The 27,995-nt window shown below is 34.7% G+C and overlaps 1 protein-coding gene across 2 annotated transcripts in view; it reads left to right on the top strand.

Moving 5' to 3' along the window:
- LOC149786630 (semaphorin-5A-like) overlaps positions 1–27,995 on the top strand; it is a 72,263-nt gene that overhangs the window by 33,615 nt on the left and 10,653 nt on the right. Inside the window, exons 1-3 of one of the 2 annotated variants that reach the window (XM_089977148.1) lie at positions 23,256–23,462; positions 25,095–25,169; positions 25,557–25,586. In XM_089977148.1, coding sequence (XP_089833274.1) covers positions 25,109–25,169; positions 25,557–25,586 — 91 coding nt within the window. In that variant the 5' untranslated portion in view covers positions 23,256–23,462; positions 25,095–25,108. Of the gene's footprint in view, positions 1–23,255; positions 23,463–25,094; positions 25,170–25,556; positions 25,587–27,995 lie in introns of those variants that run through there. The other variant, XM_089977149.1, reaches the window with a different exon arrangement.

Raw genomic sequence — 27,995 nt, forward strand, 5'->3', positions numbered from 1 at the left:
ATTAATAAATAATTAAATAAATAAATAAAAAGAAATGTCATATTTATAACTAATGTTTTTTTTTTTTTATTAGACAGAAACCAGCCTCTTCCACCACCACCAGGACCCCATGTCCGGTCCCATCCAGCTGATGCTTATTTGGCAATTATCATTGCGTTGATTTTCGTTTTACATTTACAATTTCCGTATCCCTACTAATGAACGAATACCATAAAAGTATATATTGTGAAGATATCATACGGTAAAGTACATCTACAGTTATGTGAAATGAGTTTATGTTAAGTTTCGAACATCAGATAGCTGATGTTAACTTAGTTTGTCGTTGTTATAAGAGCTGTATACAGGCTTTAATATATGTTTTGACATCTGCCGTCAAACAGAATATAAGATCCGAAGTTGAAAAATTCTAAATATAAACACAATTCGTACTGATGTATCCGAAAGAGCATTTGCTGCATTTCCAGTAAAAAGGAAGAAACAACACATTTACAATCTGCATTAATATTTCAACACATGATGGAAACTGCGAAATGGATGCTATAGGCTTGTGCATACTTAACGTTATAACTACACCTTTTTTCTTCATCGAAGACCTATTGATTGATATGAGTCAATACATTTAGTTGAGACAGCTCCGCCACTTGCCCCCACCCACACCCAGTCAGTACGACCGCAGATCTGGGTCTTGCTAGGAGTATTTGGTAGAATAAACAAAATCGATTCCGATCTGCCTTCGCATTTTTCAAAAGCAGATCAATGTCTATGTTCTTTACACATGGAATCGACCTGTGTGTTGCATGTACACTTAAAGTAAGTGTTATACTTACAAACGATTGTATGGACTTGCAGGCGGACAAGCAAATATATACTACAGCTTTATAACAGCGCAATTGCTTTTGAATGAATTTGTGAAAAAATATATATAATGCGTAATACGTACAAAATACATGAAGACAACAGTGCTATATTTGCCAGTGATCTCGAAGACATAATCTTCTTTCCGACGCAAGCGCAAACTAGTTATGTGACACTTGTCTCAGATGTGCATCCAACTTATTTCTCGCTTTTAAAGATATCACATAATAGGTTAAACCCTCCCAAGATGCGACTGACTAATCACTTATCGAAACTGACGATGGTTCGCCCTCGAATAATAAGCATTCAAAATATCATCCAACCTTAGACTAGAAAATAATGATGTCAATCAAAATACATGTACCAGTTAATAGATGACAACTGATACCACACTTTCACCCGACTTTCATTCATTTTCAATTGGAGTCAGTAGTAGAGAAATGATTTATGCGGGTCTATATTTTGAAAAAACAAGACCACTTATCAAAACTACTATTTTATGTTAAATTCAAAGTATACATTGTAACCGTCAGTACATTGAAAGATGAGAATGTGGGTTTATTTTTGAGCGCATGATATCCAATACATGGCGGCCAGTATAACTGGCGGAGGATCAACCCTGGAATACCCAAGTAATAAGCGCGAAACTAGTGGAAGAAACTGGCAAGCTTTCTCACATAACCACATTGGCCAAGCCCGAGACTCGAACCCACGCGGACGAGGGGGGGGGGGGGAGATGGCAGGGATTGGTAAAGGCGAGCGATTTAGACCGCTCGGCCACCAACAACCCCAAAGTAGAGACCGCCTAATGTATGTTTGTTAAAGTGATGGGACTTTGACTTCCAGCGCAGATGTACATTTATTACATCAGGTCTAAAATAGAATGTTTAGAAAGTCGGTTGATTAAGCTTTCAGAGACGTTTCCGGTCCACTTGTACATTTATGAAAACAAATGGATAGTGAAGAATTTAAAACGATTGGTAATAAACACACGTCTGGTTCACCCTTCCTTCGGAATAGCAACTAAATTACTATATTGTATAAGTGGTACTTTAGCATTGCTGACATACCCTTATCATATCCAGTATAGAATTACCTAACAAGTCGAACAATTAAAATAGTGCTAGTTTAAATTAGCAAATGAATACACAACAATTAGAACAGATGTTTTTATTATTACTCGAAAACAACGTTTTATTCAAAATAGCACTTGGTGGCTCCGTATATAAAGACGTTTTCGTTATATCAGCCGTGGGAATGGTAGAATTTACCTACCTCTGAGATCAATTACGCTTTTAAAAGTATTTGAAAACTTCAGCAATGTATACAAGTACATATGTCTTCTCATAATAGGCATGGGCTTAAAAAAATCAAAAGAAAGGCGATATACGCAATATTTTCACAGAAGACTTCAACGAAATAAATCCTTGTAAAAATATACTTTCATGACGATTAACAGGAAGTCTAATGGTTTGCTGGAAAAGGCAAACAATGGGTTCATTTCATCTTCCTCGGGCAAAAGAACATCTGTCGTGGTGTATCTCTTTGGCTATGCCAAAGGCAAAAGAACAGCCACTGTAAAATTTACCAACTGTAATAGACAGAAATAAAGATGTACTCTGGTTCTTCGTGCGATTGTGACTCCTAGGGACTAATCCTTACATTGTAAACTATGTTATAGCCTTTATATGGAATCTGTGTAGTGGCGCAGTGGTACAGGGGTTCGACCGTGCAGGCAAGACGATTTTTGCCATAACCCGTGGATCTGGCTTCGAATCTTAGTAGGGTAAAAGCTAAAAATATTCCTTACAAGTATGATACATTCTTTATCAATATATTTGTTTATTACAATGTTTCCGTGAATCTGGTACTATTAATATGATATTGCCATGGGCGAGAATAAAAGATAAGAGTGCAAATTCATCAGAGAATTACTTATAAATGTAAAGTACAATAAATAGTGTTTAATACATTTGCACAAGGAAAACAATTTCAATACTATTCCTTCAATGCAAATAATATATTCTAGATTTAAGAATAAAACTAATCAGTAAAACATCTTAAGCACGTCCAGAAAATCACTTTAACTAAGTAAACATATGAATGAAGTATGACACAATTTGCTCATTGAGGACAACAGAAGTACATGTGGAATTCTTGTTATTTCTAGGCTACTAAAACTTCAAATCTTTGTGAGAGATTCAAATCTTCACCATGACATAAAACAATTAACAAATTCGTTATAATCGACTGCGCAGAGAGTAACGCAGTCTCGATTGCTAGATGACGTGTAGTTGTCACCATCAGAGAAACATGACGATACACGAAGAGTCAAGTCTTGATCCGTATTTTATGATGCTGACAGCTATACGTGATCTAGCCAACATGCAGATTGCATTACTCAGATAATAATTTCACCTATCAATTTTCAGATAAAGTGATAAAATCCATAAGTCGCAAAAAATTTCTTAACATTTCAAACTTAATACGAATTTCATCTAAAGTCATACAACATAATTGCATTCTTTAAACACGTGATATACGGATCAATATCAGCTTTTTGAATGTACACGAATTATTTGACGCGTGGAGGCAGCAGAACCACCTATGTGATTTGCAGCTTTTGTACAATTGTCAATTCTTGGGTCACGGAAGATTTCACCAGCTGAATGATTAGAAAATTTTGTATCCGAGGCCCGGCTAATGGCATTTGAACTGTTTCTGACGGAACCTTGTTAGTCTCCGATGGAATGTTGGCATGGGAATGAGAGCATTATTTTGACATTTATTTACAGCGGGAATGGATAAGTTGTTGAAACTTGATGACACAGATTTGTTACAGAGAATGTTACTCTTAATTTTGTATGTCAAGTGAGGCTACACCATAGTTAGTCACGCTTGTTCAATTTTAACCCGGACACCTTGAGGAAAGGTAGATTCTATCTCATTAGAGAGTATGGTATTACGGGATCAGAATATGTATATTTGTTTTGTTCCTGATGATCAGGTAAAGTATTAAAGAAAATCAATCATCAATCAGTTATTGTTATACATATCTGAGAAAACCTGATAACACGATAATGTGTGGAGGGAATAATCGTGAAAAGACCTCGTAAGCAGTAAAATGTTTACACACTGAATATATATAGTTTTTGGGAGTAAGGCGTTATTATCTTTTCAGTGTATCTATTCAACAGGATTTACGATAGAACGTGGCCACACAAGGATGAAAATGTGATTGCATAATATTCAATGGAGAACTAGTTCAACTAGTTTTAGTTACTAATTGATGTCTATCAATGTGCAAATAATATGATTATGATTACATATTGTGGCAACATCAATTATATAAAAGGAAAGGCAACTTACCTAACCAAACTAAGCAATGGCGATGACGGTTTAAAATAAAAGTACTAGCAATTGCACTTCAACTCTGTTATAAAAGACTTAAGACAGAATGTTAGGGTTCTTTTGTTGTCCTCTAAAAATATAGATATGATTTTGATACGATTATTAATCAATGAAGGCATAGCTTTGTACATTTTAAAGTGTTAAACCTAATTATATGTAATGCTTACAAGGTATGTAGTGAATAAATTTAATAATATTAACAGTGTTAGTTTTGAAACATTGAACTAATTTATCAACTTCTGCAAGATAGATAAATCATTTCGCTTGCAATTCAATTATCTGAAGCCAAATTGCAGATATTAAAATAGTTGTGCATATATAAAGAAATAATTATATCCGCATCTAAAATATGACTATTACAATTTTCCCAAAAGTGTATCGGACAAAATGTCTTTTAGCTATCTGTATTCTGAATGTTTGTCAACATAAATTACTTGGTATATTCAACACACATTCCAGAGAATAGAATAAACATTTACTGTCTTCAAGTGTTACACTGAAAAAGGTCTCTTATTCCTAACTAATTCTGGTAAATTTATCTTACTTCTTCTGCAAATTTTATATTTACGATATCAAGTATATGTTTTATGATATTGTTCACTTCCCATACAATTTAGATATTTAAATGCTTTAACAAACTTTTGTTCTAAGCTTGATCTTTCTATGGATTTGTTGTCCAGCGGTCTGCTCGTTAAGGCCAATTGAGTTTTCAGAGAACTAAATATCAAGATTTTAAAAATGTTCATCTGCTGTAAATATTGATATATGTCAATTGCAAATTCTTAGACATATTGATTACTACCGACTTTAAATCTATACTTATTGATCTTGCTGTTCCAAATTGTATGTGCTTCTGTTAGGTATTTATTAGGATTATGTTTAAGTTATGTTTATTAATTTGCCTTAATTCTTTACTAACTTTAGCCTTTTAAAAAGAGTTGCAATTTTTTATACTTACTTACTTCGTTTGGCATTTTGATTTGTAACCTAGAAAGCTTTCATTATATATTTACCTATTGTGAAATTGTGTTAGAGGAAAGAAAAGAACAATGACAGAGTCTGTGTCGTTTGTGCAGAATGACAAACAAAATAGTTTTCTTTATGTTATTAGTGCATTGAGAAACAAAAGAAAATAATCAATATATTAATGTTTGTTTTCATTTTAGCACGACCTGTTTCTCCGTCATTGGCTCTAAACAAATGTCCGTTATGTTAAGGGATTCAAACAAATCATTATCTGATTTCGATTGGTGTCGTCTACAATCAGGCGAGGGCTTATATATGTTTCAGTCTGCAAGGACATAATGACTCCTTACGAAAAAAGAAAATAATTTGACTTTAGTTTGCCCTGATATTTAACTGTAAAATGTGTTCAGATATAAATCTTGACTGATTTTACAGCAGTGATCAATACGTTAAATTTAAACGGTGTTTGTCGTTGACATCCAATGGGCAAGAGAGAAAATTAAAATTGTATGGGGAGAAATTTTGTAGTGAGAACAGTAAACTGTTGAGGGATCTCTCTATAGCTTCATTATTCCTTGCAAACCCGTTAGTCCCGATTTTTTGGTCCGTCACTACGAGTACACCAATATCGTTCTCCAAGCAAACGTCACCATCGACTGAATCATAGAGGTTACACGAAATCCAACAGAACTCTACGACTCCGCGTCACATAGCAGCTAAAACATAACGAATGAGCAGTGTAGTACATTATTCACGGTTAACTACGAATGATATGCGTAATGCATGGACGCAAATGAAATTGCTTCGTTAAACATTGAACAGTTTTGTCATAACTAGTGTAGGAGATTATTACAATCATAATCAAATTCGTAAATGAATCTGTGTCAGAAAAACAGAATATATTCGATTTATAAGAACTCGAATATTATTGAATGCATGTAAATGTGTCATTTAATTCAATTTGTTTGTCCATTAATACAAATGACTAACTAAAACCAGACTCTGCTTTATCTGACAGCGTGGCGTTCTGTGACAATGGTTTGACCCTATTCAAAATTTAAAATAAAATCCCAAACCTTCAGTATATGAAACAATTCTGTCTCATTAAACTGATAGCAACACAGAATGCAATTTGATAGTTGACATACATCTATAGCTCACGATTGCTCCCTTAATGTGGACAGCTTATATGCAAAACTCGTATTGTCATAATAAGCTCAGACTTGATTTATAACTACTCTGGCTATCAGGAAATCCATGATCCCTGAACTTGGGTTAGTTAGGCTTCTCGCTGCAAGCACTTTGTTCGTGAAGCACTGGGTGGACTGAATGTAGTAGTTTGAAATAGCTAATGTTGAAAATAAACCGTCATTTTGTAAGGCTGTACACATCCCTTAACAAGGGTACATTTTCGTTCAAATATGATGCATAAACATTTCACTACACACCTTCCGTGACAAAGATTAACCGATAACCAGAGTTTGATCCTCTTTAACGATATAGTGGATGACCAGGCAGACGACCGCAAGAGCTTGACCGAGAACCGCTACCAGCTGATTATAGATTACATTGAATATCCTTCTGATATGACTCCATACATTGCGATCCCACACTGCATTCAAGAACAGCTACCTCCTCAATAGCAAAATAGCCATGTTCATTGGCATCGACATTGCTAGCGCCTAAACATGCTAGATAACCAAATAGCCATCTTTCCACGTGCAATTAAAGTTTGACTACCTGCAGAAGCCCGGTACTGTTCCTACCCAGCACGCCGTAAAACACTGACTCATTCATCTTTCCTTCAAAATACGACAAATTGTTGGACGAGTCCATGTCTTTGCCGACTTCTGTCTGCCAGAATGCCTGCTACAGCAGAGAGACATGAGTATTGTTTCTGCACTCACAAAGGTCAGCCATTGAAACCCAGCACCAAATCACTAACGATGACAAATGGAACAAAGCGTCGGGAATGCTTAAAGCAGGCACACCGCAGAAGTGGTCTACCTGACATGCAGTACATCGAATGTTAGCCTATGCGCATATCAAGGCATTTGTTTTTCCCGGCTGAATTATCAGTACATGTATTTCACAATATCACGACGATCCTAAATTTATTTTACTTAGATTGTCCGATATATTCAAGTTTCCAAGAAACTGGACCATGTCAAAATATTTCAAAATACATCTTGTTTTGCTTTGTATTAGCTAGAATCAGTGCTGTCCAACCTTTTTGACATCATGGGACACTGAAAAATGTTTTCTTGAAGCCAAGGGCCGCAACAGAAAACTGAAAAGCAACGACTGTATAGATGTTCGATCTCTGATGGGCCATTTAGAATCAGCCCTCGTGTTTGACAGCACTGGGCTAGGTTATGAAATATAGCATACTACGGGATTGGAAGCGGAATGATCCAGCCAAGGACACAGAGGCAGTCGATCTTGGCTAGCCTGTTTGGATATCAAACTCGCGGTATTATAGTATGAGACCTATGAGCTGGCAACTATGCAGCCGTGGTTCCATTTAAACTAAATATATACTCGATGAAGAAGTAATGCTATGGTCACATGAACCATGTTAATATGATTGACGACAATTATACCCAGGCCGTAAACCTGTATCACCTAGTCAGTTAGGTATATGAAAGGGTTCATGGGAGATACATAATCAATCAACTATTGTTATCACGTAGATCAATGCATTGCGTTACGCAGTCGTTGCTTGTTCAGTAAATATTTCTGCTATGTATTGCAGGCCATAGTACGTGTTAAAAAGATCAAAGCAGCCTAACGGCTCCCAGGTTCAAATACAATGACCGACAATCACTGATTTTTGTAACAATATTTGCACGGATATGATAATTAATTATATTTGCTCAGCTCTGACCTCAATTCCATTTGTTTCCAACTGAAAAATCAAACACATTTCCGAAAAAATCATAGCCTCCTTGGCAGTCGGAAACCAAAATGTATTATCATACTTGAAAGGATTGCGCTCAGTGTAAACATGGTGCACGTGAAGTGTCATAGATTGTGATGCCTACTTAGAAACAAACTTTATATACATGACACATTGAACTGTGAAAAAATAATTATTGATTTGTTAGTCAAAATCTCAGCGGTTTATGTATCAGTTCCTGGGTGAAATTGCAGATTGAACTATGCCACAAGAGTGTCTCGGCAGCTTTTAATACAATCGAATTGTTTTTTCGTTTTTTTTCACTTACAATTAAATGCGTATGCCAGTTCATTTTGAACTTGGAAACCTGGATAGGTACTTTTTTTTAAAGCCATGGGTACTCATATCAGTCAGTTGATTCCATATAAATAGTTTTCAACTCTAAGCCTAGCGTGCCGATCGACAAGAAGTTTGAGCTCGATTAAACGTCATCGTTACGTTTATTGTCTAATGTACACGTTTAGAAAATTTTCCAAACGTTGTAACCTTATTATTTTCAATATCTAATTTGACTGCGAAATAAGAACACGAAATCATCTTTACCACCCCCATCCCTTTTCAAACTTATGGACATATACATCAATGGACACCAATTAATTAACGATGTATGAACCTAGAATTTTTAGGCAATCACTCTATTAACCCTTAACAATAATTTATGTAATAATTTTTATGAGAACGACAATACTGTCATATTTATAAATTGATTTCTCTCACTATGTGTTTGAATGCATGGTGTTGTGATGTGATGTGATTTGGATTTTTAACATGGCTTTAACAATTTTTCAGTCATATCGCTACGATGTCTGCAATGTGGCAGTTTATAGTGATGTCTAGCACTGGGGCATCATGCCGCAGACATGTAGCATGATGTCCCACCCAGTCACATTATCCTGACACCGGGCCGACCAGTCCTAACACTAACCTCTTAATGCTGAGCGCCAAGCGAGGCAGCTGTTAGTACCGTTTTTGTAAATCTTTGGTATGACTCGGCCGGGGATTGAACCCACGACCTCTCGCATCCGAGGCGGACGCTCTAACCAATAGGCCACCGGAGCGGTTTTGAATGCATGGAACCTATCACATACTTTCTATCCTTATGCGAGGTGGTATCTGGACGATGAAGAAAAATGTTTACGTCAGCAAAACTATTATAACTATTGGGCTATCTATTAATCAACATTTAATCAATGTAATTCTTTTAAAATGAAAATAATTATGTAATACATGATTATCTGTACTTGCATCCCTGATATGAATCCTTTTATGTTCAATATGCAATGTTCAATATGCAATTCGGTACCATAGTGCTCAAAGGTAGGGGAGCTGACTATAAGATTTGAGTATAGTAGAACGAGTGTATTATTCTGTATGTTATGACGTGAAAAAATACCATGGATGTGTCCTTTTCGATGTATGTTGGTGTGTGTCCTCACCGATATACCCGTTCTCACCTTTTACACACAAACATATTAGCATTTATTTCATGGTATGGTCATGTTATACTCCTACCAGAGTTGTTTCCCATTATATTGAACATGAATATTGTTGACAGTGACGAATAATCCATTTTATAATCGACTGGGATTAACTAGTTGGACTCAATTGGTTCAGCGTAAATTGTTAAGAGAGATAAAAAAATATATGCATGGAAATAAAAGTGCAGAATTATAAAATAATCTAAAACTAATCCATCGCGTTCGCGCTTCGAAAAAAACCCTCCAGGTAGAGAAATGATTCTGCTCATTGTTTCACATGTGACCGCATTTCTATGCAGGGATTTGAAACTTGAAATCTTGAAATTTTACAGAGTAAATGAAAACGGTCGTTCTAACTATCTTATAATTCGTTTTATGCATTGTGTATGTGTGTGTGTGTGTGTGTGTGTGTGTGTGTGTGTGTGTGTGTGTGTGTATGTGTGTGTGCGTGTGCGCACAGGAAAGGGTTTGTGACCGTAATGGTGAAAATAAAGGTTCATTCGCCGGACTCGATTCATGACATGGTCATCTGAGAGTTATGCGTTGGTACTTCACTGTGTCTTGAATGTATATGTGTAATTTTTCAGTCTTCTTGTGATTCTGAATTGATAAAAGACTCGTGAGAAACGTCGAATTGAGCGGAGGGTTGTAGTCACGATTGCCCTCCCCTTGTTCATTTGCATTACCGATAAGGGGGCAGGGTCCAGTTTTTATGTACAAATTTAATGCCGCAATCAGCGACCTAGTATAAAGAATCATAAAAAATCAAATACACAAGTGAGGTCAAAAAGGTCCATATTTTTAGATACCTATATTAAAACAAAGCATAAGAATAGTATTCACTTGACCAGAGAAGTCAATGGCAGTTCACAGCAGAAGAAGTTTATGTACCCCAACCCCTATTTTATACCTGCATTTTTCACATCCAAATGCCAACTTTGACAGCATGTGGTGCTCACAGTGCAAACGCAAGCCCTTTCCCTGGATGAAAATTTTGAAAAACATTGTCTACTAAATAGTTTGATGCAATTCAGAATAGTTGTCATCCAAGCCGTTTTTGAGATACTCTAGTTGCCTTGAACCCACGTGTTTACTGCTATGGGATGCTAGCTCTTCTTCCTAGCCAACTATCGGTATTTCACTATCAACATACTGCACAGCAACTATGGAAGGTGTACATGCCTGAATCAATTTCAAGAACAACACAAGCCCAAAACACCTAGTTCACAAATATATCCATATCTATCAATGCTAAACAATAATAGCTGAAAAAGTCACACCATAGCCTTAAGTTAAGAAATTTGCCAGAGGCCAATTTACGAAACTGGACCCTGCCACCTTAAGAATTTGGCTAAAAATGGTTTATGTCAAAAGTTGTGTACATATCACATATTTAGACATGATCTAGTACAATGGTATAAACGAAAACTTTTTGTGCACAAAACAAAAAATGGTATTATGCTTTTGAAAAAGTTACCTCTTTGCGGCAAAAAGCACTGCATTGTTTACATTGTGAATTATGACTGACTGCATTTCTTGAAAGATTTCGAATTGTTTGCAACCTACAATGCTTTTGGTCTTTGTTTACCACCATAGCATCAGTACAAAATCAAAATTCCTTTACAATGTTTCATGAATGTCAAGAAGAGATTTGGAAGTTATACATTTTAGGAGGGAATGACAGAAATACTATGTTAGGTGTCAGTGACAGAAGTGAAAAGTTTCTATAAACTCTTCTAGCAAACTTAAAGAAATCACACATTTAAGTAAATCATGTGCTTTAGAAGTACTCTGAGACTGATATAAAAGAAGTGGTTCCTAACTTTTCATTATCTGGAGATGCTAATAGTAGCATCAGTGTTGTGTCAGTGTGTGTTGTGGGGGTGGGGGGTGGGTAATCGCAACACAAGTCTAGCTAGTCTGGAGAAGTCAAAGTTTAATCAATTAACATTAGACAATGCTGGAATATTGATATACTGATGTGTGGGACCCTAAAACTTACAAAGTGACATATCAAATAAATTCATTGATACATAGCCAATGAAATTGACCATACATACACAAATTACTCAATACAATTTAACAGAGAAATTTCTTCTGAGACACCAATTTACTTACAACTGACTTTAATGTTTTCTGGAGTTTACAAAATCATAGTAAATAATAAGATAAGGTATAGAACAAATATGTAAAGTGGAAAATCCAGTTCAAGGTAAAAATCATTTCACCGGCTTGGCTTTTGATAAGCACGTACTATAAAACAACTCCTGCAGAAGCTAAATCTGTCCGTCAAAGTCACTCTCTTGTGCACTTAGCTCAGAATGAGTATCTGGATGAGATTGAAGCTATTGTTTCTTTCCGCATGACTAACCGATTAATCCTAATCTCCTACCATGCAAACTGAGACCTGCAAAAAGAAAAGAAACCAGCGATATTGATGTACTTTTAACATTCAGTGAAAACATAAGACTTTCAGAGGAGAAACTGTATGTGTATTGTCAAATGCATGAAGCTGCCACTTAATTTTAAGCTTTTCCCCCTTTGTTAACTGAAACTAGAAATTTCAAGACATATACATAACACTGAAACATTTTCTATTATCACCCAAGTGTGAGATATGAATCTCTTATGTCAACTTCAGTGTGGGGTCATGAAGGTAGAAACTACGTCGGTGTGCTAAAACTTTCATTCTTTTCACCAAAATATAGCAAGTAATATGCCATATGCATCATTATTTCTAAGACCGTTCAACTGGTGACATTCGATATTCACAACAGTATGTTTATGCATGATTCCTCTGAATTCTATCTGCTCCTGTGGAGTTAAATTACTTTAAAGAATATATGTTGACATGCTATGCAATTGTTTAGGTGTGTCTGTATTGAAATGTGAATATTATTCATAAAAATAGGGGTGCAAAACCTTGACAGCTACAGAAAATGCAAGACAATACATTATGGTTACCATTTTGTTCCCATATTTTGTAAGTTAAGTCCAAAATATGCTACTTTGTCATGATGTAAACAGTTCTCACATGGAGGTACAAAACACAGTTACCTCCGTCTCCAAAGAGCATTACATACAACACTAAGTGATAGATAGAAAAAGGAAGGAGATATAATAAAGTTAATGCATACAAATTATTTAAATAAACACAAAGAAACAAAAAAGTATAATAGATGTGGCTGACTGCACCATCCAAAAATTATGAATTTTCCATAAGGGGGCAGGGTCCAGTTTTTATGTACAAATTTAATGCCGCAATCAGTGACCTAGTATAAAAAATCATAAAAAATCAAATACACAAGTGAGGTCAAAAAGGTCCATATTTTTAGATACCTATATTAAAACAAAGCATAAGAATAGTATTCACTTGACCAGAGAAGTCAATGGCAGTTCACAGCAGAAGAAGTTTATGCACCCCAACCCCTATTTTATACCTGCATTTTTCACATCCAAATGCCAACTTTGACAGCATGTGGTGCTCACAGTGCAAACGCAAGCCCTTTCCCTGGATAAAAATTTTGAAAAACATTGTCTACTAAATAGTTTGATGCAATTCAGAATAGTTGTCATCCAAGCCGTTTTTGGGATACTCTAGTTGCCTTGAACCCACGTGTTTACTGCTATGGCAGGCTAGCTCTTCTTCCTAGCCAACTATTGGTATTTCACTATCAACATACTGCACAGCAACTATGGAAGGTGTACATGCCTGAATCAATTTCAAGAACAACACAAGCCCAAAACACCTAGTTCACAAATATATCCATATCTATAAATACTAAACAATAATAGCTGAAAAAGTCACACCATAGCCTTAAGTTAAGAAATTTGCCAGGGGCCAATTTACGAAACTGGACCCTGCCACCTAAGCTGATTTCATGTTTTCAGAGATTTTGCCGTACTTTATTTATAAAACGTCAGACTCCTGAAACCACACATTATCACATTATCCTGAAACCAGACCGACCAGTCATAATACTAACATCATACTGCTGCACGCCATGCGAGCCAGCTGATAGTGCCGACTGTACAAGTCTTGGCATGACATGCTACCTGCTAAATACGTGCATGGTTATAATGTGACAAAAATTGCACAGGATTGAGCGAACACTTTTAGATGAACATTGCTCTGACCGATTTAAGGATCTCTCTCCCTACATCCCTTCCTCCCTCCCTCTCTCTCTCTCTCTCTCTCTCTCTCTCTCTCTCTCTCTCTCTCTCATACACACACACACACACACACACACACACACACACACACATTTAGGGTAACAGTGTTTAAACTTTGTAACAGAAGTGATCAATGTAACTGGTTTTCAGATGAACGACAAATTTGACCCTGACATTAGATTATTCCCCCCCCCCCCCGAAATATAGTATATATGCTATTATAATATGAGTGACTTAAATGCTGACATTATGTCATCACATATAACTAACTTAATGATCCTTTCAAGTCGGACAAATAAATACTTTTAAGATAAATTCTCTTATTACTACGATGTACCACAATTATTCCTCCACCCCCACCCACCAAGACGCACACTATGAGGTGGGTCGAAGTGAGCAAGGTATACCAAACACATAGTGTCTTATTTGCCACATGGCATATGTGGTACAGGTACTTAATTTTATAATAATGAAAAATTTACACTTTGAAAGTTGCATTTGTATGTTGTTTAAAAAGCGGTAAAATGTAATAGTCAGTAAAACAAAATCATGTCATTAAAAAACAAAATGGTGCTAGGGTTGGACTGAGTTAAACAGAGTCAAACATTCCGGGGCAAAATGTTAACTTAACATAGGTTCCATCTTAAACGGTACTTTTTGTAACAGTGTGGCATGAGGTGATCGTCTGCACTCAACGAAACTTACGTACTACGTCGTACGTTTCAATAGATGCGTCTATCAGTTTTTAAACGTGTTGCGTGTGTTTTGCATGAAACATGACTTTGTCTGTTAAGTCTTCTGTTAAATAGTTTCGAAAGTGATATGGACAAACGGTAAATTATCATCGGAAAATTAATGGTCGAAAGTTTGTACGGACATAAGATCGAAAGTTTATAAAGAAAATATTCTGTAATGATCGTTTCCATTCGACGGTATCGTTCCTAGTGACATAAGATGTAGCGAAAACGATGGAACGAGCTAAACACATCTTTTATAGATAGCGATTAATCTCGGCGATACTATCTTCGGTACTGCGAAGTTCATCCACCCATACAACTTTGCGTCGTTAACAACCACTTCAAGGTGAAACGTGAGTCAAGTGAAAAGTCGCTTGTCTATTTGGTTATATTAACCTCGTTAATTGTTAAACGTGCTGAATTATGTTAACAATTTTGGAAGATGTTAATTCAGCTGGTGTTCTATATTCAATCCAGATTTCAGACTGCAAACTGTCGTGAGCAACTGATTGTCTCAAAGTATCTGTCATTTCAATTTCCCTCCTACAGATTACCATAAATCAGTAATGAATCTTGCTGCTTCAACAGGGTGGCACTTCATGTGAACTTTTCTGGAAGACACTTGCCGTGTCTCTCAAATATAAACTAATCTTTAGGATCTTATGCTCGTATATCCTTTTTTCAAAGCATTGACTCTCATTGTCCAGTGGAGGAAGTTGACATCGGATAGGGGTCAATCATTTCCTCTTCAAAATGGATAGCATGAACTTGGGTATAACACATCCTTGATGGTATTCGGCGACAACGAACGTTTTCATAGCTACCACTTTGAATTGTCATTAAAATGCTGTGCTCTTTTAATGATGTTTGCTGATTTAATTATGATATAATTCCATTACTTCCTTCTCTTTATATAGAGCCCCACCCACAATATGTTTGTGATAATGCCTTGTTATACTGAACTATTTTCCGAATTTAAAATGCCCACGTAACTTTAGTTTTTGAAACTTAAACAAGCTTACATGTTGACATAAAATGTTCTCATACAGTATCTCTCTAGCTAGATTCCAAAATTTCGTTGTTTTTATGTACTGGAAATGTAATCGTAAAAAGACAAGAAAACACATCGCCGCTTATTACAAGTGATTTAAATGGCTAAGACGCATTTTTGCAACATTGGTGACCTCTAAGTATGGTATACAAGAAAAAAAAAGACACCAGAGAAGGCTGGTTATTCGAATATTGTACATTTAACACTACAAGTAATATATGTTATATTCTGAGACATTTAGCCCATGATTCAAGCTTGCAAGAAAACATAACTGATATCCGTTTACTGTAAACCCCTGCTGATGAAGATCAACTATTTCGAGTGAACGCCTTATAATAACACGCATTTATTGAAAGCTCAGCTTTTCATGACTAAAAATGTTTAATGTGAACATCAGTTTATAGTGCTCAAGTAGATCATGCGTTTGACTGGGGACAATGATTGAAATAAATTCAATTTATTTTCCGTGATTACTTTGCATAACCGCACAATTACAACAAATTTACAATTATTTTCGCCTTCTTTCCTTCAAATAAAAATCAAACACTGTTGATATACTGTTCATTTCTTTGCGGAAAAACGCATGATATATAAGAATAACAAAATTTAATTAAGGAGATTTAATGCACAAGAATTCAAACACAATTATCACCTAAAGACACGTATAAGCGTAAATAATAAACGCCGGTAAATACATATATTATGTCGGTAACAAGAGTCAAATGCTTTTGTGAAATGACATGTATTTCTATTTTCAAAACGATTATAATAGTAAAATGTTGAAGATATGATAACGTATATGCGCAATTAGATTTAACGATGAGACAATTCAAACAGCACAGTCAGGAGGGAGTCAAAGCTGGGTACAGAAAGAAGTACCACAATAATATGTTTCTGAGCATACTGAACATCGGTGACATAGATATTGATACTGAATGATTATTTGACATTATACAGACCAAACATTTGGGCACAAAATCGATCAAAGTACGATATGGAAGTTTTACCAAGTAAAATTAACATTCTAAAGACAAGGATATAGTCGTTAAATCTGTATGTACAGATATATATATACATATATATATATATATATATATATATATATATATATATATATATATATATATATATATATATATATATATATATACATATATATACATATATATACATATATATATATATATATATATATATATATATATATATATATATATATATATATATATATATATATATATATAGTTAAGTTTATTTGATTTGATTTCTATTTGATTTAATTTAATTTGTTTGTTTGTTTGTTTTAAAAAATGCATTCCATTATTCCATTACATGCTATTGCAATGTAACTGTATTTACTAGATTTGATATTGTTCGGTTCTGACTGTTTTTAAAATACTTTTGTTGTCAACAACTTTATAAAATCTTTGTATCTAATGCTGATCTAGTTACTGACGTTGATTCAACACCTGTAAGAGTTGTAGTAAACACCCTTTGTTAATTCTTTCTCAGAGTAAGATTCGTAAAGCGGAATCGAGACCATACTTGGAGTACGCGACAAGTAACATGTGTTTATTGTTACAAACGTTTGGTTTTCCAAGACGGATGAATTCTTGACCTTCATCTAATAATCTGTTTTGCGTTGTAGTTAGACGTATTATTGATGTTTTGAGAAAGAATAATTATTCTTGCCTTAGCACTTGAGAAGTTAAAGTGTTTATGTTGTGACAAGTTTTGGGCTAATTCTTTTTTTTTTCTTTAAATTATTTCGATTTCAAGATTGCTTTCTCTAGAAATAATAGTGCTCTATATTAATTCTTGGACAAAGACATTTATCGAAATTTACACAGATTTCAAAAACTGGAATATTATTTTCTGTGATTCTTCAAAGAGCTGTTGGCGCATCAGTACGATGTTGAACACATCATAAGTCATCGCCTTCCAATTTAAATTTCATCGGGATTCGAACTCAGTTTCATTTGGGACTTTTTAATAGTAGGACTTCTATATTTTAATTCTTGGATTATTTTTGGATTTGATTCGTAAAACCGTAAATTCTTTTTCTCATGTTTACCGTGTTCGTCTAGGGAAATAAATTAAATGTTAAATTTTACAAATCTTGTTGTCTTTACTTATTTTCTTGTTACGGTTTGTTAAAATCTAAACACGTAACAAGAAAACTGGAGTGCTCGTTATTGGGATATATAAATTGTGGCTAAAATATTTCAGAAATGTATGTTGTTTTTTTTTTAAATCTGAATTCCACTAGCTTTTTAATTTTTAAAAAAATCCAAAGTATTATTTCACATTTGAGAAATATTTACTGAAATCAACATGCATTTTTACAATGTCATCAACGGTGGAGATTTTCTTTCAGATCTTGCCCTGGAACAGTTAGACCTTTTGAGAAAAGATGAATTGCTTCAATTGCCAGAAAATAAGATCTTTCAGAGGCAAAAATCTTCTTGAACGAAGAAAGAAATAAAAAATATTTTGCTTCATTATTTGGTGGAAAAGAATGTTTTGGATAAAAGTGTTTTTGTTTCGATCTTTCAGGCTGCATCAAATTCTGACATAAGGAATTGAAATTAAAATATGGAAGATGGCATTAAAGTTAAGAAAGCTGGAACTTCATACACATAAAGAAAAAAGAAACAGATGCAGTTGCAATCGGAAAAAGAGAAAAAACGAATGCAGTTACATAAGAAGGAAAACCAAATGCAAATGCAATTATATAAGAGAGAAAGACAAATGCAGTTACAGAAAGAATAAATTCAGTTACAGAAAAAGGAGAAATATATACATATACAGTTATACTCAAAGAAAGAGGAGAGAGTGACAGATCCAAATGCAAATGCAAAGAGAGAAGGAATAAAAGGAATATTAATTTAGAATAAAAGAAATAGTACTGGCACGTAAAATGCACATTCTCACTTTACATACAAATTCAAGTTTTGATGTTACTAAGAATATTCGGTTAGTGCCGCCATTTAGAGCAAAAGAAGAAGACAAATATTTCCCTCAGTTTGAAAAAAATTGCTGAAAATTTGAAATGGCCAAGGGAGCATTGGATTATACTATTGCAGTGTATGTTTACTGATAAAGTTAGAGATGTTTACAATTTACTGTCACTACAGCAAGGTGATGACTATGATCTGGTTAAGGAATGTATCTTATGAGTTGGTGCCTGATACTTATCGACACAAATTCAGGAACCATAAATAGGAAGCTGGACAAACTCATGTTGAACTTGCAAGAGAAAAAGTACTGTCATTTGATCGATGGTGCCTATCCAGGAAGGTTAATCAACATTACGAAAACTCAGACAACTTGTATTACTTGAAAAGTTCAAGAACTGTGTCCATAGTGACATTCAGATTTGTACTGATGAGCATAAGGTCTAAACCTTGGGAAATGCAGCTCGTACTGCTGATGTGTATTTCTTAGCTCATACAGTTTCTTTTGTAAATAAGACTTTGACGCAGCAGTATTTTGGTAGAAAAGTATTTCAGCCTAATACGAGCCCTTCCAAATTTCAATTTGTCACAATTTTTAGAAATCGAGCGTCTGATAAGCTTGATCAAAAATCATTGTCTCTCCCGACGTGTACCTATTGCAAGTAGAAAGGAAACGTTATTTCTGATTACTACAAATTGAAATATAAGTATCTGAATCAAGACAGACCTTTTCCAAATACACTTATGTTTAAGAGGTCAATGTCAGGGTCATGTATTGAAACCAAAACATTTGTTGGGTGTAATAAACCCCAGTATGATAATATTATGAAGAATTCCGAACCATTCATGTCGAAGGGTTCTATATCACTCTTGGTTGATTTAGCCTATATCATCCCTATTACAATTTAAGGGACACAGGAGCATATCAGAGTTTTTTATTATCATGCACTTTGCCTTTTTTCTGAGAAGTCTTCTTTTAATGAGAGTGTTTTTATTCAGGGATTACAGTGCGGCTTTGTTAATATTCCTCTCAATTATGTAAATTTGTCATCAGAATTAGTCTTAGCACCAGTGGCAGTCGGACCAGTCTCAGTTTTACCAGTTGAGGACATTCCTTTTTTACCAGGCAACGACCTAACTTTGTGGTTAATCCACTTGCAACTGACAAGCCTTGTTCGGATCAGAAAGTCTATCCTATTGAAAATAAATTCCATGATTTATAAACAGCCTGTTTAATTACTAGAGATATGGGAACGAAAGCACTTGGGAATGACATTGATCAGGAAAGAATTCCTTTAGCTTTAGCTGACACATGTATTGGCCAGGCTTTTGATGAGGTTACATTCACTCCATGTTTGGATCAATCAAAAAGTATTGATTACAGTGATCCCTTTTGACTACTCATTCTCTTTTATTCTAATCAGGGTAAAAAATAACAATTACTTGTCGTCGAACAGGAAAAGGACACTGAGATCTCATGTTTGTTTCAAAAGGTCGTTGGTGAAACTGAAGCCACTGAAGTACCTGTATGTTACTTCGTCATTGTATTTTTTATATTGGACCTATCGACATCACAAGCATCAATTTTCTAAAGCATGGTTCATGGCGCTGTCAGAGCATTATTTAAGTGCTTTATGGTACACATATTAAAATGCTTTCCTTAGATCGGCCATTCTCTGGGTTAAAGCTCCGTCAGCATCTAACTAGAAACGCTATGATTTTTAACAAACATTTAAGGGATTGCGTTGGACAAAGAACATGATTAGCCGTTTAATGGAGAGATGGTTTTGTCATATTAAATTTAGTTTTGACTTCGGTATTGTTCTTTATTGTTATTGATTTTCTTAGGCAATAGCATTCCGTTTTCCTCTTGGTCAGCTTAAAATCAAAAATACATCCGATATGCTGACCAAAGGAATACGATTTTATAAACAGCTGCACCATTACCGATCCAATCATATATTTTATTTAACAATCATTGTTGAGTTGTATGATATTACAGAGTCATGTGGAATTTTGGCTTTGTTGAAGCTATGTTAGGTTCATTGTTGACGTTGTTTTCATCTATTTTACTGTCTTGTTAACCTCTATTTAAATTAAAAGGAAAACAAAAAATGTCTTATCAAAGACATTCACCTTTTGAGTCATCGCTGCTATAAGACTCCACCGTGCAACAGGACTGATAGAATAGATGCCTTATACGGTCCAATCTTTGTCCGTAATATGTATCGATGTTTTTAAGTCATGATCATTTGATTTACAGCTAATTTAACCATGGAGTAAGCAGCAGAGATACGTAAGAATCGCAAGCTTGTGTGCATGTGGTGTTTATGCTGACGTGATCTCTTGTGGACTGGTTCTTTCGAGCTTTCATGCTATTCCAGTTGATCTCAAGGCCGAAAGATTTCGCTTTCTCCTGAACGATTGCTAGACTGAGCTGTAGGATCTGTAACAAATCAAACAGTTCGTATAAACGAAATCGCTAAAGGTTTGTTCCTCTTTGGTGAATGCCAAACTGTTCTGTCCTGGTTAACTCTAGTAAATAATATTTCACTCAGGGCAGGAAGATAGAAGCAAAGGTTTTTCTCTGCAGAGATAGCACGACAATGCCGCCGTAATTTCTGCCCTTGCTTTGTGGACGCTCAGGATATGGCCATTGTTCCATCATCCGCGACGTTGTCCGTATCCCAAGCTGAAGACACAATCCTGTTTAGCCATTTGTTCGTGATGTCAAATGTCTGGTCTCCTTTCTCATGATTTAATGTTCAAGTTTTAACAGCTACCTCGATCTCAATTTGTGGCCCAATATTTATGATGTGGGCTGATGCAGGTGCATTGTAAGCGTCTTCAAGCTCCTGTGATGGGGTGGCGTAAGTCCTGGTTAGCAGGCCGGTCGAGTCTAGCTGCTGAAGCAGTATTTTTATTTGTGAGATACTAAAATCTAAATAGTAATCTTTAAAATAGTTTACATCAAGATAGCTGCGAGCTAAAATTATATTAAATGTGTTGTTTATTTATCTGCCCAGGTAAAAATGATGTTCAGTAATATTATAGTTCACTATGTGCCAACATGTTCTATATGTAAATTTTCATGATGATGATGATGATGGTAATCATCATTATCATCATCATCATCTATCATAATATTTGGTAGATAAGAGATATCCTTGCCATTCTAAAGCAAAATACTTAAATCTGTGTTGGGTTCAGTTCTTTGGAGAAGATGATGTCCTCAAATGATTATCAGACTTATCGTTATAATTTCGAAAGTGTCAATAGATAACGCAAAGTGGTTGTTTCGTGGTTTAAATTTTAATGAATAAATGCACCTGTTGTTTCTAACGTGAACATGTACCACTGTAGATCTACAATTTATTACTTTTTTCAAATGTCTCTGGGACGCGCAAATATTGCAAGCTTCTGGAATAAATGATAAATATAACCATTAACATGAAACACTTCTTTTTGCAGAATTTCTTACTGATTTTCTTATAACAGGGGAACTTACTATTTAAATTGCGGATAAAAGCTTTTTCCTTCACATTTAGTCTGAAATCACTTACAATCTAGTCTGTGTATTGCTCATTAAATACTTGTTCTACGATCTTGTCGATCGTAGCCAACATCATTGGCGTTTCATAGACATCGCTTTCAGAACTTGGAATGAAGGGGGTGTTAAACATATTCATCTGTTAGAATTTTACTTGGGTCGGAAAACAACTCTTTACCGTAATATGATTGGTCGTTAGTGTTATATATATTTAATTTATATCGTGTACCTGACCATTGAATGTTACTGAGTTTTGCCTACCTGACTTGTATCATGTTTAAGTGGTAATCAATATGTTTATTATAATTTGAGTAATGCGTTTATTGGAGATATATTGCGTCTCAGGTCAAATGACATGTATATATACAAAGGTTTGACAAACACTTTTCATCATATCTACTTCATATCAGTCTTTAAGAATCTGACCAGAGTATACGGCTGTGTTCTGGTATCATTAGAAAATTATTATTTATTTCTATTACACATTGGCATTACAAAATGCTCTTTGACGTATTGGATTAAACCACTACTTCGTGATTGACGAGAACTCATTTGGTGCATCAGTAATTCAAGACTATTTGAATTAATTCAGATCGTGCTATACTTCTGGATGTCTGATAGGGCATTTATGATTATTCGGGACTATATATATATATATATATATATATATATATATATATATATATATATATATATATATATATATATATATATATATATGAATATGAAATTTAATAAGATACTAGCAATACGCAAAAGCACAGTGAAACATACATTCAAGTCTTTTAAGGTCTCAATGAGAAACTCGTTTAATTCTTTTTTCAAGGCGTGCTTTGATCTTCCTGTCGCACACATTGACCTTTCTGCACAAAGACAGAGACACTATCGAATGATGAAGAATACTCGACACAGCTGTGTATAATCTTCGTGTCATTACAATGTGACTTTATTTCATTCTGAAACGACTGAGGCTTGACCAGATAAGTGTAAGGACAGAACCTGCTGATAAGGCTAATACATGCACACACTTTATGACCGTTTACAGTTTAAAGTAAGTCTTCTAAAAATGTACTAAGAGATTAAAGGATTATTTTTTCAGATACTATTTAAATAACATGGAAACTGAGTTTATGCAATCAAGATGATCGAGTCTCCCAAGAAACAAAGAGGTGGGGAATACAAGTCATTTAAAATGGTTAGAGCTGGAACCTTTAATGGAACGCATGTAGCAGACAGTATAATATTAACATCTCCTGGACTATTGGTTACAGTTATTTGATTCGTCTGGCAAACGTGGATCAGAGAGAAATAGAACAGTTGAACTGGTAATTTGCGTATTTTTTATATTACTGTATTATTACAGTTCGATGACCTCGGTCGGAATAAGACAGATAACTAAATAATAACTGTTGTGCATATACGGTTTTTAAAGTTTTTTGGTTCAAAACAAACGATTGATTTTGTAAAATGATCTTTAATTACGTTCAAATGCAGCATTGAAATTTTTAAAGCGTATGTAAGTATGTAGGTTGGTAGGTATGTATGGAAGACAGTTCGATGGATAGATCAGTGTAAGAAAAACACTCTCGATCGATCGATATAATTCATGAGCATAGATAAAATGTTTATTGTGCTATATTGACAGATACATTGATACCTTCAAAACCCTTCATATTTGCATCGGTAGAATAACTCCCATCACCCAAATGCAAGCAGAAATGTTAGTAATTAATATATTCAGTCTACCCAATGACAGTTTTTAGATTTAAAAATGCCGGTTCCAAAGTAAACTAAATTTATTATATACTTTCGAATGGAATATTGAAATTTATCAGTGTGATAAAATTGGGTATTGGCATGCTGACAATGATAGTAAACGTGTTACTCTGCTATACCCCCTCCCCTTTTAACTTTGTCATATTTGGAAATATGCCTGCAATTAGATTATCGTTCTTCATTATTTAATTTATTTTTAATCAGAACTATCTTCTTTTTCTTCCTCTTCTTCTTCTTCTTCCTTTTCTTATTCTTTTTCTTCTTCTTTTTCTTCTTCTTCTTCTTCTTCTTCTTCTTCTTCTTCTTCTTCTTATTATTATTATTATTATTATTATCATTATTATTATTATTATTATTATTCAGTATCTTCTCTTTACTCTTTCTCTCCACACTACAACTTGGTTGTTAGACATTTTAACTTTATGACACTCATATCGATATTGTAAACATTGAAAAAATCGGACATAGTTTGATCGCAAACTAAAATTTAGTGACTCCCGAAATTTGAGTGTAGTGTCTGCTACCGTTGTAGAACTACTCAAAGCCATACTATTTGCATTTTAATAAAGAAACAAAACAAAAAGAATAAGCAAACCATAAAAGGCACATTCGTGATCAATACCTTTACTATATTTACCTCAGTGATTAGATTAGGCCTCTGAAATGTTATAGTCACCCAAAGAATACTCATTGTTTAAAACTAAAAAATGTGTTAATAAAGAATAATCGCTTAATTTTCATATAAAGGAATGAAACAAAATAAACTACCTAACGCAATAGTTGTAGGAGAACACTTTTTAACATTTTATCAAGATTAGCAAAGTTTAGGAATTTCCTTCCATCTACACAGTAATACAGCTTAGTCGTATCAGTGTTGTATTGGCGTAGACAAAATTTGGAAAAGGGTACGCAAAGCAAACATCAACGTTTGTCTATCTTCAAATATGTAACAGAAAAGAAAATCGAAACGAGTCTTGGATACATTCTATGAGCGAAGCGAAGACCTCTCGCATTGTGGCTTCGCCACCTCTAACATTACAGAATTCCACTTCACTTGTGAAATATTTCCTTGCATATTCTGAAACAATGTAAATATCCTATTTAGAGTCCGGTTAGATTTGATAATTGTATACTAGTTAAAACAAACGACATAATCTAATTATGTAATTATGTTTGTCTAGGTTGAACAAGAAAAATGTTTGCGTCAGAAGCATTGATCTTCCTTGCTGCATCATGGGCCTCAAGCTTGGCTTTAGGTAAGTGTACACAGATATATATATATATATATATATATATATATATATATATATATATATATATATATATATATATATGTGTGTGTGTGTGTGTGTGTGTGTGTTTGTGTGTGTTTGTGTGTGTGTGTGTATCGGTGGCATCTTATCGTGAAATGTTCTATGCCTTGTTTACGTCATACTTTATTAAAAAAGAAATAAATTCCAACATTATATCATTTTGTATCATATTAGAATGTAATACCTGAATCTTGAAGGAAACCGAGAGAGCATTCAGCAAACAATTAACCTTTGGAAATGTCTGTGTGTGTATGTGTGTATATATATGTATGTATATATATATATATATATATATATATATATATATATATATATATATATATTTCACAGATGCTGTTCCTTCCAAACGATTATTCTTACGTAAGTATAACAATGTATGTAAAATAGTTATATATATATATATATATATATATATATATATATATATATATATATATATATATATATATATATATATATACGACATCACTGTTATTTGCGGTCAATTAAAATATTAAATTGCTTCTGTGAAATGATAAAGTGCAAATGAAGACACTCAAAAGTTTATTTACTTCGTGTTTTTATGATTTTGTGTTACAATAAATGTTTTATATAGGATTACAGAGGCCCCCCAATGACACATGAATTAAGTCTTTAAGATTAAGACAGTTTCAAGACCATATGATTTTGTGGCATTGAGTTCCCTGGCGTCACCATGGCTTCAAAGGATAAGGTGTTACGATGAATTTTGCGAAGTTATAGACCAATTAATAACGTGTACGCACGGAGCTGTGCATAATTATGTAGGAACGGAAAGTTCTCAAACTTTGCGAAGAACGACAGCCAAGAATGGACTAGTGGAAGAGAAAACCTTCCACTATTCCGGCTGAACTCTGATCAATGATCAAATATCATGTTTGCCAATGACAGCTGCCAAGAATTTGTTTACTGGCATCATCAGCAATGGGGACATAATTTACCTATCTATCAAAATCTTTTAGAGTTGCTACCCTTCAACATATCCAAAATAACAGTCCCCCGAAATGGCCAGACCTGCCGAAATGACCAGACCTTGCCTAACAGACCGTTTGAATCTGACTTTGCACAAAACAATTACTTGAGATATCATTTTTACACTGTTTGAAACCACATTTGTGTTAGATACCAAGAGTAGCCAAGGCATTTCGTGCGACGAGTATGCAGAAGGATATGCTTCGCAGTAATTGGGTTTAATTCCAGACCAATGGAGAGACGAAGGACCTTTCCATCCTATACAATCGGGATAACTTCGTGAAGAAGTTCAGTTTGCAACAGTTCTGTCAAACATGTTAAATGTCATCTTGTATGCAGAATTTGACAATACGCTGGACATTCACAGTTTGAGACAAGTTATTCTGAACTATTAAAAGAAAACAGAAAATACGGTAAAAGAAAATACGTCGAAGAGCGAAGGGGATGATTCTTTTAAAATCGAAAATGACATGAACAACGCAGCAGCCGTCACAAGCAACAAGTGAACATGAAGACAGAAACGCATTCCTGGTATCAAGATGGCTAAAACAGCTAGTCGTTTTGTATTGCTAGTGCCTTAGCTGATAGAATCAATGACCTTGACAAGGACAATTCTTATGGAGATCAAAGCAATCATCCTGGACAGAAACAACACCACATACAGTTGATGACCAGATTAGAAGAAACGTTTGACGGAAACTTTGAAGAGGCATGCACTCAGGAGAGAAAGTGATCTAAATACTGGCGTAACCATTCATTACCTCAATTGACATCTCTGGAGAAGACTTGTATCGAGGTTCAATTGAAACATTGTCATTCATCAACGTACTTGACAGAACCTTTGAAGGGTAAAGTTAGGTGTGAAATGATGACATGTGAAGAAACCAGAGAAACACTGATACATGTGAACATCATAACCGTCTGACTCACTGTTTGTGCACAGCTTCTAGGAATCCTGTGGTAGACGCTGAAGATGAAGTTTAACACCGAAAATGTAAAGAAATTCAAGCCTATGTGATCAACACAGAATAAAGTCAGCAACCAGGAACCTACAGGGTAGAAGTCTAGTCTCCCAGCGATTACATTGTGAAGTCTTTTGATTCTTACAGAATACATTTCCGGAAAGAATACGTCATTGACTTTATGAAAAGGAATGCTGTATCTACTCAGTTTAATAAGGTGATACTACAAGGATCAGCTCCCATTGTGTGTGTTCCTTTTCATATTCTCTTTCCTATATTTCCCTTAGTATATTTAGTGACATATTTCGAAAGTGAGTACTCTAGCAACGACGATAACATAGAAAGTTGGTTTTTTAAACATTACGCATCTAATTCCTTTACCAAGGAAACGTATGTATCGAGGGCGCAATTGCATTGGAAGTCTAGTCTGACTAAAGAAAGTCGTCATCCTTGTCACCCTTGTAAATATGTTCATATTTATTGTTTTTCAGTATAAGTAAATAAATAGGAAGGCACATTCCCCAATCCTGTCTCTGTGCAGCTATGGCTGATATTTCAGTTTACTGGACGGATTAAAATTTCAAACTTCACTCGTATTAGAGAAATAACAGTTTCCATTTCGACATACGTATCTCGTTCCTTATGTCGATAATCGAAATCTTTCCAAGAGGAAACTTGTCCTTCAAGTACGCGGCTGCGCTGGGTTTTAGTTAGTTAGTACTTGTTTGGTGCTGATCACTCAAAAAAGCATGAAATGTTAGGGTAGCCTTTGTGCATCTTTGAGACTTTGTAAAAGTTATACCAATTTTGCACTTTT

The sequence above is a fragment of the Sinohyriopsis cumingii genome, chromosome 12, assembly GCF_028554795.1.
Source record: "Sinohyriopsis cumingii isolate HCF-2022 chromosome 12, ASM2855479v2, whole genome shotgun sequence".
NCBI lineage: Eukaryota > Metazoa > Mollusca > Bivalvia > Unionida > Unionidae > Sinohyriopsis > Sinohyriopsis cumingii.